The sequence below is a fragment of the Adiantum capillus-veneris genome, chromosome 19 (genome assembly GCF_014529385.1).
Source record: "Adiantum capillus-veneris isolate H3 chromosome 19, ASM1452938v2, whole genome shotgun sequence".
Lineage (NCBI taxonomy): Eukaryota > Viridiplantae > Streptophyta > Polypodiopsida > Polypodiales > Pteridaceae > Adiantum > Adiantum capillus-veneris.
This window is the reverse complement of record NC_140949.1, coordinates 62,426,330-62,438,941: the sequence shown is the minus strand read 5'-3', so window position 1 is coordinate 62,438,941 and position 12,612 is coordinate 62,426,330. Positions and strand designations below refer to the sequence as shown.

General features: G+C 41.7%; 1 protein-coding gene across 1 annotated transcript; it reads left to right on the top strand.

Annotated features, from left to right (window-relative positions):
• The first annotated feature begins 89 nt into the window (after nt 1–89).
• LOC147434133 (uncharacterized) lies at nt 90–4,729 on the top strand. The gene is made up of 2 exons (XM_086490725.1): nt 90–3,046; nt 3,236–4,729. Exons 1-2 carry the CDS (start codon nt 2,841–2,843, stop codon nt 3,354–3,356), a joined length of 327 nt encoding a protein of 108 aa, XP_086346851.1. The 5' UTR covers nt 90–2,840; the 3' UTR covers nt 3,357–4,729.
• The last annotated feature ends 7,883 nt before the right edge of the window (nt 4,730–12,612 follow it).

Genomic DNA, 12,612 nt, shown 5'->3' with positions numbered 1-12,612 from the left:
CATGGTCAGGATTGCGTTTTGTATGGGATGATGCTCGTGGATTCATGTATTCGAACTTGTGCTTTTTTTACCTGCAGCTACAATACACACACCAACCCCATAGGTGGAGGCAGCCCTACTCTTAAGGTGAGTCTTCCCGATTGGAGAAGGTCATCATATGGACTAAGGGAACATCCCCTAAGGGCTATATGTCTCACGAACTGCCAAGGGGGGTTGAACCCAAGACCTTAGACACAAGGGGCTCTTGCTCTACCAAGTGAGCGAAGGTAAGAAGGCCAATACTATGACGACATAATAGATTGCCAGCTTCCAATTTCGCCTGCAGGATCCACTTTGCAATGGAAAAATCAGGCTTCGCAAAAATCCTAGTGTGCGTTCGTGCTCCACAGTGAAGATATGAGCTAGATTTCAAACAAAAAAAGAAGTAATGCATGCACGGTCCAATGGTGTGGCGGATGTGAACCCGAGACATGGAGCTTTAAGCGGTGCCACACAACCAATCGGGCTATTGTGTCACGCTTTTGGAAAAGAGAAAGCGTTATATTATTAGCCCGTAAACTACATAGAGTTAGGGGCCGTCACTATATTGGCCCCCTTACCTTAGCAGTTTAACAAGCCTTATTGCGTTTAATCCTTGATTGGGATAATTTATTATTTGACAAGTATTTGTTGTTTAGGTTTTCATCTTTTTTTTTTCTCCCAGACTCACGAATTGTGAGTGATAAATGTATTAAGAAACAAAAAAAGTTACATAGCAAGCCATGCTCAATCCGAGCCGCCATGGCATCAACCACCATATCCACCACATCTGATCAAATATACGAGATACATCGGTTGATGAAGGGTGCTACCTTATAGACCAACTACCATAAAGGAACCTAGGTTGACTCGGGGTTGCCATCAAAGAGTTAGCCTTGCCACAACACCCCCCTTGATCGCCAAGTCAATGTCCAAGAGATATAATGCTGAGTAGAAGAAAACTGCCATTACGCTCAATTTCATTTTTTCTTTCTCTTTTGTTTAAGCAAGCTTACAGTGTTATTCATAGAGCTTGAAACATGAACAACATGGCTGACAAGATCAAGTTTCTGATTCGTATCACTTTCAATATTAGAGCTAAGTTGATTGGAATCCATCGTCACTCCCATTGGACAAGCAAGTGGCTGTAGTTTATCCTGTGACTCTGCCATCACATACCCTGTCTCGGTATTGGCCTCAATAGTAAGCGGGTTGCTAGGCGTCACTATTCCATCTTGCATCTCCGCTTGCGGACAATCTTTCTCTTCCGTTGTCTTCACGGCCGATAGATCGTGTGCTTCGGCCTTATCTTCGGACCTAGGGATACTACCATTAGGCTTGACGTCTCCAGTAACGCGTCTCCACGTTGTCTTGACTTGCTGATTTCGGGCACCGTCAATCTCATGGCAATCTTTAGTATAATGACCAATCTTGCGGCATTTGTAACAGGCGTTCGGGAACGACAAGAACGCTAACTCCTGTCTAAAGTTGCCAAAGTGACCATACTGAAGTCACCTTAACACATTGTCAGTGTTGCCACAATTAATGTTAGGTTTTAATAGAATGTACCTTAACTCACAATATTTGTGGCAATTTTGTATATTGTGCTTCTCATCCTAGACAATGCTTGTTTTGGTTGTTTCTTCGTACTCTCCCTCATTAGCTCCACTACTAAGACTGAAAACATAGCTATTCATCTATCTCACAATTGTGAGTGGAGAGAAATTATATTAACTCGTACTTCACCCATGTTTTATATGCACAAACAATCTTTACTACCAAATATGATAGAAAGTGCCGGTTCCCAAGCATGAGCCTTGTATATTTCATACATATAAATAAAGATGAAATGGTTTTATTCTGTTTTGTTTCTTTTTATAATGTTGCTCGATTATTGACTTTGAGTTCAAAAGGATTAAGTCAATCATTGTAATATTATGTGATATAAATACACAAAATGTGGTATACACTTTGTAATAGAAGAAATGGCTTCCCCAACAAGCTTGTAAGCTGTAGGGGAAGGTCTCAATCTTAAGAAAACTACGGAGGGTTGGCTTGAAGAGATTGTAATGCCTATGGTGGATAAACTAAAGAGGCGTTCATCATTGTGAGGCCTTGGGCTTTGAAAAACTACTCTCCTCCTAACCTCTTGTCTCTTTTATAGACAACCTTTGAGTTTGGTTTCAGACTTGACCTTTGGTCTTACATTCTCCTCCCCTTAGAGAAGCGTTTTCGTCTTTGAAAACAAAAGTGAAAAATTTCTTCTTAAGAACATTAATGTTTTCCTAAGTGACATCTTCTTCATGTCAGTCTTTCCACTTAATTAATGCTTGACGACGCACATGATGATGAATATGTAAATCATGATAGTGTAGAACGCTCTCGCATTCATGCGACTGGGTTGGATATTAAATGCAATCAATGAAAATCTATTGTTCGATGACATTGTCGTCCCCATTAGGGTCAAAAACGACTCAAAAAGGGTTGTGTAAGGAATTGGTTAAATTACTAATTAGCAGAGCCGTTTATGGTAATGGCTTCAAATTTGTCCGTTTTGGTCATTTAAAGCATATTTACGCAATCTAAAGCGTATTTAGATACATATCTCTAAATATTCCAAAAAGATATCGTTTTCTTCACATTCCTTTGTGGCTCACCTCGAAATTTGTTTTCATTTACTTCACTTGGCGACAAATAGTTGTTTCCACTTTTGAATCTCTCTTTTTTCTCTCATCTTTCGTGAGCTTTCTCTTCTTCTCTGATGCACCTTGTTCTGCTGCTACCTTATTTCCATTATACTTTTTGCTCCTTCATTACTTACAATGACTAATACATCTTCCAGTAGTGATAACCGCAAGTTTCACTTGAACATTAAGCTAATAAGCCAGGAATATGCTACTACGCGGAGTGTCTATCAAATACCAGTTATAACTGCAAATGAAGCACAACAACTTCGCAACGAGGGAAAGAAACACATTGATATATGGACAGAGGGGAGCTTCTATCCACCGGATCCTAGCACTGGAAGGTATCCATCTTTTCACACATCTCATGATTTGATGAGATTTGTTGGTGATGGGGTTGATAGGGTAGAAGAGATGATAATATCCGAAGATCCAGGCAGTGCCATATGTCATGGGGCTATTCAGTTGCATGTGAAGAAGGACATTATTCTTTCAAGGATTGCTAAGAGGACGTATGGTATTTTGTATTGCAGGGGCTTGAGAGTGAATGATCCTTTTGATCTTTATTATGTTGGTGATGATGGGGATTGGTACTACAAAAGTTGCATCGATGTTTTCGTGACGACAGGAGAGCGGGTGCAGCTTGATTTATGAGTCAAAAGAATATATTTCCCTATAGTACATGGCCAACACGTAATGGAGATTGAGTTGTGGAGTTCCACAAGTAAGCATCCCAAATACACGAGAGATGGGGAAGTGATCAAGGAAGGAAGCTTTGTTGTCGACATTTCAGAAGGGATGGAGCTGGACAAGGATCGACAGGTGGAGGTTACCATGGCATTTGGGGCTTCTCTTATTGAAGTGAGTGCAGATTGTCTAAATTTCGGTAAGGCTGGCATGAAAACGGGCCTTTCGGTGGGGTTCCACAAGGCTTGATCTCTGAATGTAGGAATGTGTCATGCGTTTTTGTCTCGTCTAATGGGCCTGTGAAGGTTGATGACACATGGGAAAGGTCAGAGATTTTGATATGCAGAGACTCGTTGATGCTGTGAGAAGCTATGGCTTTTGCCAGGTTAGCGTAAAAATGAATTATGTTAATGTAGCGGCCATGTGTGCGAGGAGTTCTCTCTGCTCTAATGCTCTGCAGCGCTACTTCAACTTTTAGAAGGTGCTTCATGCGAGTTCCGAGTGGTCAGGATTGCGTTGTATGGGATGATGATCGTGGATTCATGGATTCGAACTTGTGACTTAGTCCACTGTCCCTTTTATTTCGCTTCCTCCGATGTTAAAAGTTCTCCTCTTCAAACTCTCTCCTTTTTTTTTTTTTTTGGAGAATTACCTACAACTACAATACACACACCAACCGCATAGGTGGAGGCAGCCCGACTCTTAAGGTGAGTCTTCCCGATTGGAGAATGTTCATCATATGGACTAGGGGAGCACCCCCTTAGGGCTGTATGTCACACGAACTGCCAAGGGGGTTTGAACCCAAGACCTTAGACACAAGGGACTCTTGCTCTACCAAGTGAGCTAAGATAAGAAGGCCAATACTATGACGACATAATAGATTGCCAGCTTCCAATTTCGCCTGCAGGATCTACTTTGCAATGGAAAAATCAGGCTTCGCAAAAATCCTAGTGTGCGTTCTTGCTCCACGTTGAAGATATGAGCTAGATTTCAGGAAAAAAAAGAAGTAATGCATGCACGGTCCAATGGTGTGGCGGATGTGACCAACTACCAAAAGGAGCCTAGGTTGACTCGGGGTTGCCATCAAAGAGTTAGCCTTGCCACAACACTCCCCTTGATCACCAAGTCAATGTCCAAGAGATATAATGCCGAGTAGAAGAAAACTGTCATTACGCTCAATTTCATTTTTTCTTTCTCTTTTGTTTAAGCAAGCTTACAATGTTATTCATAGAGCGTGAAACATTAACAACATGGCTCACAAGATCAAGTTTCTGATTCTTATCACTTTCAATATTAGAGCTAAGTTGATTGGAATCCATCGTCACTCCCATTGGACTGGCAAGCGGTTCTGGCTTATCCTGTGACTCTGCCATCACATACCTTGTCTCGGTATTGGCCTCAATAGTAAGCGGGTTGCTAGGCGTCACTGTTCCATCTTGCATCTCCACTTGCAGACAATCTTTCTCTTCCGTTGTCTTCATGCCCGATAGTTCGTGTTCTTCGGCCTTATCTTCGGACCTAGGGATATTATTATTAGGCTTGACATCTCTAGTAACGCATCTCCACGTTGTCTTGACTTGCTGATTCCGGGCACCATCAATCTTATGGCAATCTTTAGCATAATGACCAATCTTGCGGCATTTGTAACAGGCGTTCCGGAACGAGAAGAACGCTAACTCCTGCCTAAAGTTGCCAAAGTGACCATATTGAAGTCACCTTAACACATAGTCAGTGTTGCCACAATTAATGTTAGGTTTTAATAGAATGTACCTTAACTCACAATATTTGTGGCAATTTTGTATATTGTGTTTCATCCTAGACAATGCTTGTTTTGGTTGTTTCTTCGTACTCTCCCTCATTAGCTCCACTACTAAGACTAAAAACATAGCTATTCATCTATCTCTTGTTGTAGGAGTATCCTTCCTAATCTACATTTGTGTATCTGCAATTTTTTTTTTGTCATACTCACAATTGTGAGTGGAGAGAAATTATATTAACTCATACTTCACCCATGTTTTATATGCACAAACAATCTTTACTACCAAATATGATAAAAAGTGCCGGTTCCCAAGGATGAGCCTTGTATATTTCATACATATAAATAAAGATGAAATGGTTTTGTTTTGTTTTGTTTTTTTATGCTCCTCGATTATTGACTTTAAGTTCAAAAAATTAAGTTAATCATTGTAATATTATGTGATATAAATACATAAAATGTGGTATACACTTTGCAAGAGAAGAAATTGCTTCCCCAACAAGCTTGTAATCTGTAGGGGAAGGTCTTAATCTTAAGAAAACTACGGAGGGTTGGCTTGAAGAGATTGTAATGCCTATGGTGGATAGACTAACGAGGCGTTCATCATTGTGAGGCCTTGGGCTCTGAAAAACTACTCTCCTCCTAACCTCTTGCCTCTTCTATAGACAACCCTCGAGCTTGGTTTCAGACTTGACCTTTGGCCTTACATTATCCCCCCCTTAGAGAAGTGTTTGCTTCCTTGAAAACAAAAGTGAAAAATTTCTTCTTAAGAACATTAATGTTTTCCTAAGTGACACCTTCTTCATGTCGGTCTTTCCACTTGATTAATGCTTGACGATGCACATGATGATGAATATGTAAATCATGATAGTGCAGAATACGCTCGCATTCATGTGGTTGGGTTGGATATTGAATGCAATCAACAAAAATCTATTGGTCAATGACATTGTCATCCCTATGTAAGCGTTTACATAAATGACTTACATGAAAAACCGAATGAATACGAGAGTGCACATGTAAGAGCGTTTATAAGTCATATCTCCACATGGCTTGAGTATCTTAAAACGCCCACAATATGTCAAACATAATCTAGGTGTTGTCCCAGTTTTCAGACTTTCTGAATATTCTAGCACATGTAAAAATACCTCTTCCCCTTTCATGAAGTTTATTTGTCGACGTTTCTCATCAATGTACTTTTTGTAGCTATCATGTTGGAATTGGAGATGATCTCTTAAAACAGCTAATTCCAGTGTTGAAGGATTTCAGCTACTTAGAGTAGGAAGAGTTCAGACAGCAGACTAGACAGAAATCAGTGACTAGACTGAAATATGAATACTGAAATGAGAATCAGATTTAAAGACTGGAGTAAAGTTCAGATTCAGATTCAGAAGACTGTTGAGAAGTCAGTATCACTGAAATATATATATATCATGATTGAGATTACAGTGAATATGATTACAGAGAGGGAAAATGTAGCCGATAATACTGCCACTGATGCTCAAATGCAATTATAGCTCAAAGCGTTAATACAAGTGATAACAATTGCCAACCCGATATCAAAGTAATGGGCCCTATTTATATGCTTCGGGTTTACCGTAGTAATTACTTTAGTAATTACTAAGTGATTCACTATCCATCTTCTAAGAACACGTTCCCACATGGTGACGCGCCAGCCGTCTACATCCTTTCCTTCTTTCTTGAATTTTGGCAAGATTCCAAAATTTCTGAAAAATCCATTGTCTGGTTCTGATGTTGAACTGAAAAATCCATCGTCTGGTTCTGATGTTGACAATCCATCTTCTCAATGTCAGACTCTGACAATCCACCAGAAGATGGTGAAGGATGCAGAGCTCTAGAAAGCTCACAGATTGCGAGAGGCAGCTGAAAAGGCCAAGGTTATCTCTCTCTGCCTGCTGAAAAGAAAAGTCGCCCCCGAATTCTGAGATAGCACTACCCAGTATCCTTCCATTGGACCGTCTTCCTTTTGCCCTTGCTCTTTGACCGTGTTGGTGCCTGAGAAGTTTCAGCATCAGCATTCTCCTTCTGAATCAGTCGGTAAATGGCCTCCTGCTCCAGCTGATCCCGCCGTTCTGTGGTCATCTCTACCTCATAAGGTGTGAGAGAATGATAGGTTTTGGTGTCAGGATCATAGAGTGTACGCCTGCCCTTGGTCAGTCTTGTTCTGGCCAGTTTATGACAATGCGAAGTAGTATGGATCCATCCTTGTGGAAGAGGTTGATTTGTTTTGACGCGCGCTTTGAACAGAATCTCAGCCATCTCCTTGTACTGCGGTGCTAGACCCGGCTTTGCTGCAATGTCTTTCTCAGGCAGTTTGGAAGATTCGACTGTAAGCTGCAGTAACTGATTAGTAATCCTAGTCAATCCTCTGACCTGAATCTTCCACTAACCCATACACAGCTGAATTCTCTGTAGATCTTCCTTTATTGCCTGGATATCATTGATTTGAAGAACATCATTGAACAATGTCTATCAAGTCTTCCATTCTATAGTTGATCGCTCATACCAATCCTGAAGCTCATCAATTATTTTGAAATATGTGAGTCGATCAACTGGCTCTTGATATTGAGGATACAGTGCTGGAAAGAATCTTGGCAACTCAGTTTCTCTTGCTGGAACAACATACAAGAGAACTGGAGAATCATGCACAAATTCCAGGAAATTCAGAACCGCCTGGTTCTCTTGTTGCATCATCTTCCTAGTAATTCTGACTAGCTGGAATAGGGTACGGAGAGCAGTTGCATGTGCTCCAACTGACATGCGAGTTTGAGGTCCTCTGCTAGTGGCTGTCTGGTCTTCCAGGATGGCTTTCATTCTCTGGTCCAAAACACCTCAGGCAATTTGCAGTTGAACTAGAACATCCTTAAGTTGGACCCTAACGTCCTTCATACAGTGGTAAGTTGGTTTGTTACCCAGCAGAAGTTCCAGTTCTAAAGCCAAAGACTGACAATCTGCAGTGGACTGTCTTTGCCAGTGCGGGTTTACCACTTTCTCATCAGCATTGAGTATCCATTCTGGAACTCGTTCCAACAGCTGAACTGTACTGGGATGCGCCGGTAGTCTACAAGCTTCCTTATCATGAAAAGCAGCAGATTTCCAATGTTCTACCATTTCTCTGGCTCCTACATATAGCCTTTGGAACCTTTCTAAATCAGTCCACAGAGTATCATCCTCCAGATACTGTCTGGTGATGGAGGCCTGTTGATGTCTTAGCTGCTTATTTAGGGTAATGAGTTGCAGTGAATGCTGATGATCCTTCACTGGTCCTTCATCCTGAGCCTTCATTTTTCCTTTAGCCTCTCTGCTGTGATGGGACTGATCAGGTGGCTCATTTCCAGTGTTGCTGGTTTGCCGTTCTTCAGTCTGCGGATGACCCGACTGTTGTTCTGTTTCCTGTCTTTCCTACTGTTCCTCAGCCTGGTCAGGTTTGTCTTGCTGTGACTGGCATCCTTCATCTGGTCTTTTCCCATCATTGCCTGGTCCTGGAGGTGGAGATGGTGGTGGGGAATCATCATCATCCTGTGTATGCCCGGCTTCTTGATCATCCTCCTCCTTATCAGCTTCATCTTCTTCTTCTTCTTCATCCTCCTCTGGGGATGTCTACTGCTCAATATAATCCATGATGGCTTGGTTCATCAGAGCATTGTTGAATTCACTCACCTTGTCCTGCAAATCACTTTGCAGACTTTCCATCAAGGATTTTAAATTTTCTAAATAAAAAACAGCATTGCCTGCGGGGTTCAAAATTTCAGACAAGCTGTTGTAGATGTATCTGTCCGTCTGCGAACGCTTCAGAGCTGTATGGTGTAATAGCAAATTCCTAAATTCTGTCTACTTCGTTCTGAGCCCCATTTCAACTCGCTCTGTAGCTCTCGATGCTTCATTCCTTTGACTCTTTATGATCATAATTTCAGACTCAGCTTTAGCTAACTTTTTGTTCAACAACTCCTGAGCTCTCTCTGACAGAGCTTGCAATACCCTGTGTTGTATGTTCTGTGCTTCCTGGGCTTTCTGGAGTGTGGCAATCTGATGCTGTGCTTCTGCCAATTCAGCTTTAAGCTTTTTAACTTCATCTTCTGATCCAGCAACTTCCACCAATTGTCCCATACAGCTGACAATGGTATTCCAAGAGGTCTGTATCAGTACTGAACATCTGTCTTTGACCGTTGTTGGATCAGAATCAACTGGTTCATATATTGCCACAGGAGCCACATAAGGTAGAGATGCATAATCAGTTTTGGTGAGTGAGAGATGCCCTCTCAATTTCTGAGTTTGCATTTGCTGTAGCTTATCCTTTTTAACCAGTTGTAGAGGGTTTTGAGAAATGATAGGAACTGTTTCAGTCATAGTTGAGGATAATGGACCTTTCCCTTTATCCAGTTGATTCCTGCCTTTGTCTCCTGACTGGTCTGGTACCTTCGCCTCAGTGACTGGCTTCACCTGATCCTTCCCAGATCCAGTAACAACTATCTGATTAGGTACAGTTGTCTCAGTGCTCGCTGCCTTTACCTGGCTTTCGATGTGCTTCAAGAATTCACTACTTTTGGTCATTGTAATTCTTGGTTTCTTTGAACTACTAGCTTCCTCTGCAGTAGCTTTCCTTTTCAGGTCCTTGGAAGTTGTTTGACTGTCTGTTTCCTCGTCGTCTGAGGACAGTTCAATTTTCTTCGGTTCAGAAATAGGCTGCTCATTCCATGCCAGCTTCACCTGCTCATTAATGTCTGCAACAGTAGCCCAATACAGAAATTGCCAGACATACCAAGCCTTGAAAACAGTTTGAGATCTCAACTTGGCAGTCTGTTGAAGTTCTGACACATAAGTTGGGTTATTTTTAAGACTGACTAATTCGGCTACAAACCTGTAAGCAGCAGAGGCTTCCAGTCCTGCTACTGGAACTCCTTGAGCACTTGCCTTGCGCTTCTTTCGAGCTGCTTCATCCTCCTTAAGGGCAATACTTATTTGTTGCGCATTTGCCACCGATGGTTTAGGCTCATTAGGCATCCGAAATGCAAATGCAATGGCTTCTGGTGTCATTGACACCCTCCTATTATTTATCATAGTAGTGCTGTTTTCTGCATCAAAGGAATCAAGAACTTGCTTGATGATCCTTGCATCAAAAGCAATCCTTGTCGCCTGCAATACAACTCCCAAATCCTAGAGTTGTAGCAGAGTCATTGCATGATCAGTAAAGACATATCGTTGGATTTTACTGTATGGAAGAACAGGAAGGCTTTCCTTTGCCTCAGTAATTATAGCCTGGGTTTCTGCAAGAGTTTCCTCCATCTTCTCTGATCGTTTCCTTCTACCCATACACTGTGAGGTCGACGACGATGAAACAGGCGAAGGCGAAGAGGACTTACTTGTGTTAAAGCCGTTGCCTGGTGTTGCTGGTAAGGTTATATGACAGTCAACTGTCTCGTTGGAGGTCGAAGTTTGCGGTTGTAGTGAAGAGACCTCGGAGCTCGGCGATGGCGAATGGTTGACAGGAGGAAAGCGTCGCGCAGGAGATTTATGAGGAAAAATGTTAACTCTCCTGACTGTTATACGTGTTCGCGCCATAAAAGCTCCACTACTCGCCGCTCCTAGACTTGTGTGCGTCGTCGCTGACGTGGCAAACATGCATTGGACAGGACTGCAACCCATCCTTGTAATAATTATCACTGTCATACCATTTGACCGTTGGCCACTTAAAATTTGGGAAGTGTGTTCATACTGGTTCTGAACTGATTCCCACGCTGGCTGGATCATACTGGTACTGGTTCTGATCTGATTCTTCAGGTACTGGTTCTGAAGCTGGAACTGGTTGCACATGGAAAAGACCAAAAATATCTGATTCTGGTATCTCTTGATTAACAACCTCCAGTTCCTTAGTGACTTCTTCTAATCCAGTTTCTCTGGTCTCTGAGTAATAAAGTTTGATCTTTGCTCCATTATATACTCCTGGCAACATTAGTCTAGATAAGTCTTTTAATCTGACTGTGCCATTGGAAAAGACCCAATCAACTTCAAAAGGTCCTGCCCAGGCAATCTTCAAATTCGGCTTCTTTGGACCCATTCTTGACTGATATAGAAGCACTAAGTCTCCTTTCTGGAATTCTCGGACTTTAATTCGGCGATCATGCTAGTGCTTCCTTCTTTGTTGAACAATTTCCTCTTCTAATATAGCCCTTTGCCTGAGTTCATCTAACTGCATCAGTTCATCCAGTCTTTTCTTAAGGTTATGGTTGAAGTCTAATCCATACTTTACAGCCATTCTCAGACTGGGGATTACAAACTCCATAGGAACCACTGCTTCAGTACCATACACCATTCTGAATGGTGTCATTCCAGTAGTTACCTTATAAGCTGTTCTATAAGCCCATAGAGCAGTCTGAAGCTTCAAATCCCATTGCTGGTTTCTTTTGCACCACCTTAGTGAGAATAGTCTTAATTGTCTTATTGCTACTTTCAGCCTGTCCATTGCATTTGGGATAGTAAGGAGTAGATTTCCGATGCTTGACTGAAATCATATCTAATAGGATTTCCATAGTATCGTTGATAAAGTGTGTCCCTTGATCGGTCACAATTTCCACTGGACATCCATATCGGCAGACAATATTCTCAAACAGAAACCGTGCAGTTGACTTGGCTGTGTTGTCAGGAAGAGCTTTAGCTTCAACCCACTTGGTAACATAACAAGAAGCCATCACGATGTACTTGTTCTTCCTGGGAGTCACCTTCTTAAAAGGTCCCATAAAATCCAATCCCCATTTCATGAATACTCCCAATGGTTGTATTGGCATTAAGGGAGTCATGTCTGCAGCTGTTGGTCGGCCCATTCTCTGGCATATATCACAAATTTTACAAAAGCTTCTGACATCAGCAATCATTGTTTGCCACCACAGACCTGCTTGCAGAATCTTCTTATAGGTTACTTCGTTGGAAAAGTGTCCACCAGACTCTCCATTATGTGCCTCTGAGATAACTTACATTCTTCCCTCCATTGAAACACATCTCCGAAGTATACCATCCACACCAAATCGATAAAGTACTCCCCCAATGATGGTAAATTTCAGGCTTTTTATGATCAGAGCCTTCTTCTGATTCTGTTTCCAATCTTCTGGAAAGGCACCTTGGGAAAGGAACTGATAAATGTCATACCATTCAGGATCCACTAATTCTTTTGCTTCTAGCTGAAATAAATCAGCATCCACTGGTTCATCTCTCAGAGGTGATTTTGAAAATCCTTACGTACTTCTGGAAAGAAAGTCAGCTCCACAGTGGTTTCGGCCAGGCTTATGGAAAATTCTGAACTCAAATTCCATAAGGAACATCATCCATCTTATTAGCCTTCCTTGAATAATGACTTTGTTAATCAGAAACAGAAGAGCTTGATGATCCACATAAAAATGGAATAACTTCCCCAATAGGTAATGCCTGAACTTTGTAGCGCTAAAAACCATTCCGAGG

Bases quoted from the DNA above. Each gene is read 5' to 3' on its own strand.
- LOC147434133 (XM_086490725.1), top strand. From the start codon at position 2,841: ATGACTAATACATCTTCCAGTAGTGATAACCGCAAGTTTCACTTGAAC. The intron at 3,047-3,235 runs GTATCCATCTTT...TTTGTATTGCAG, and splicing joins CCGGATCCTAGCACTGGAAG to GGGCTTGAGAGTGAATGATC.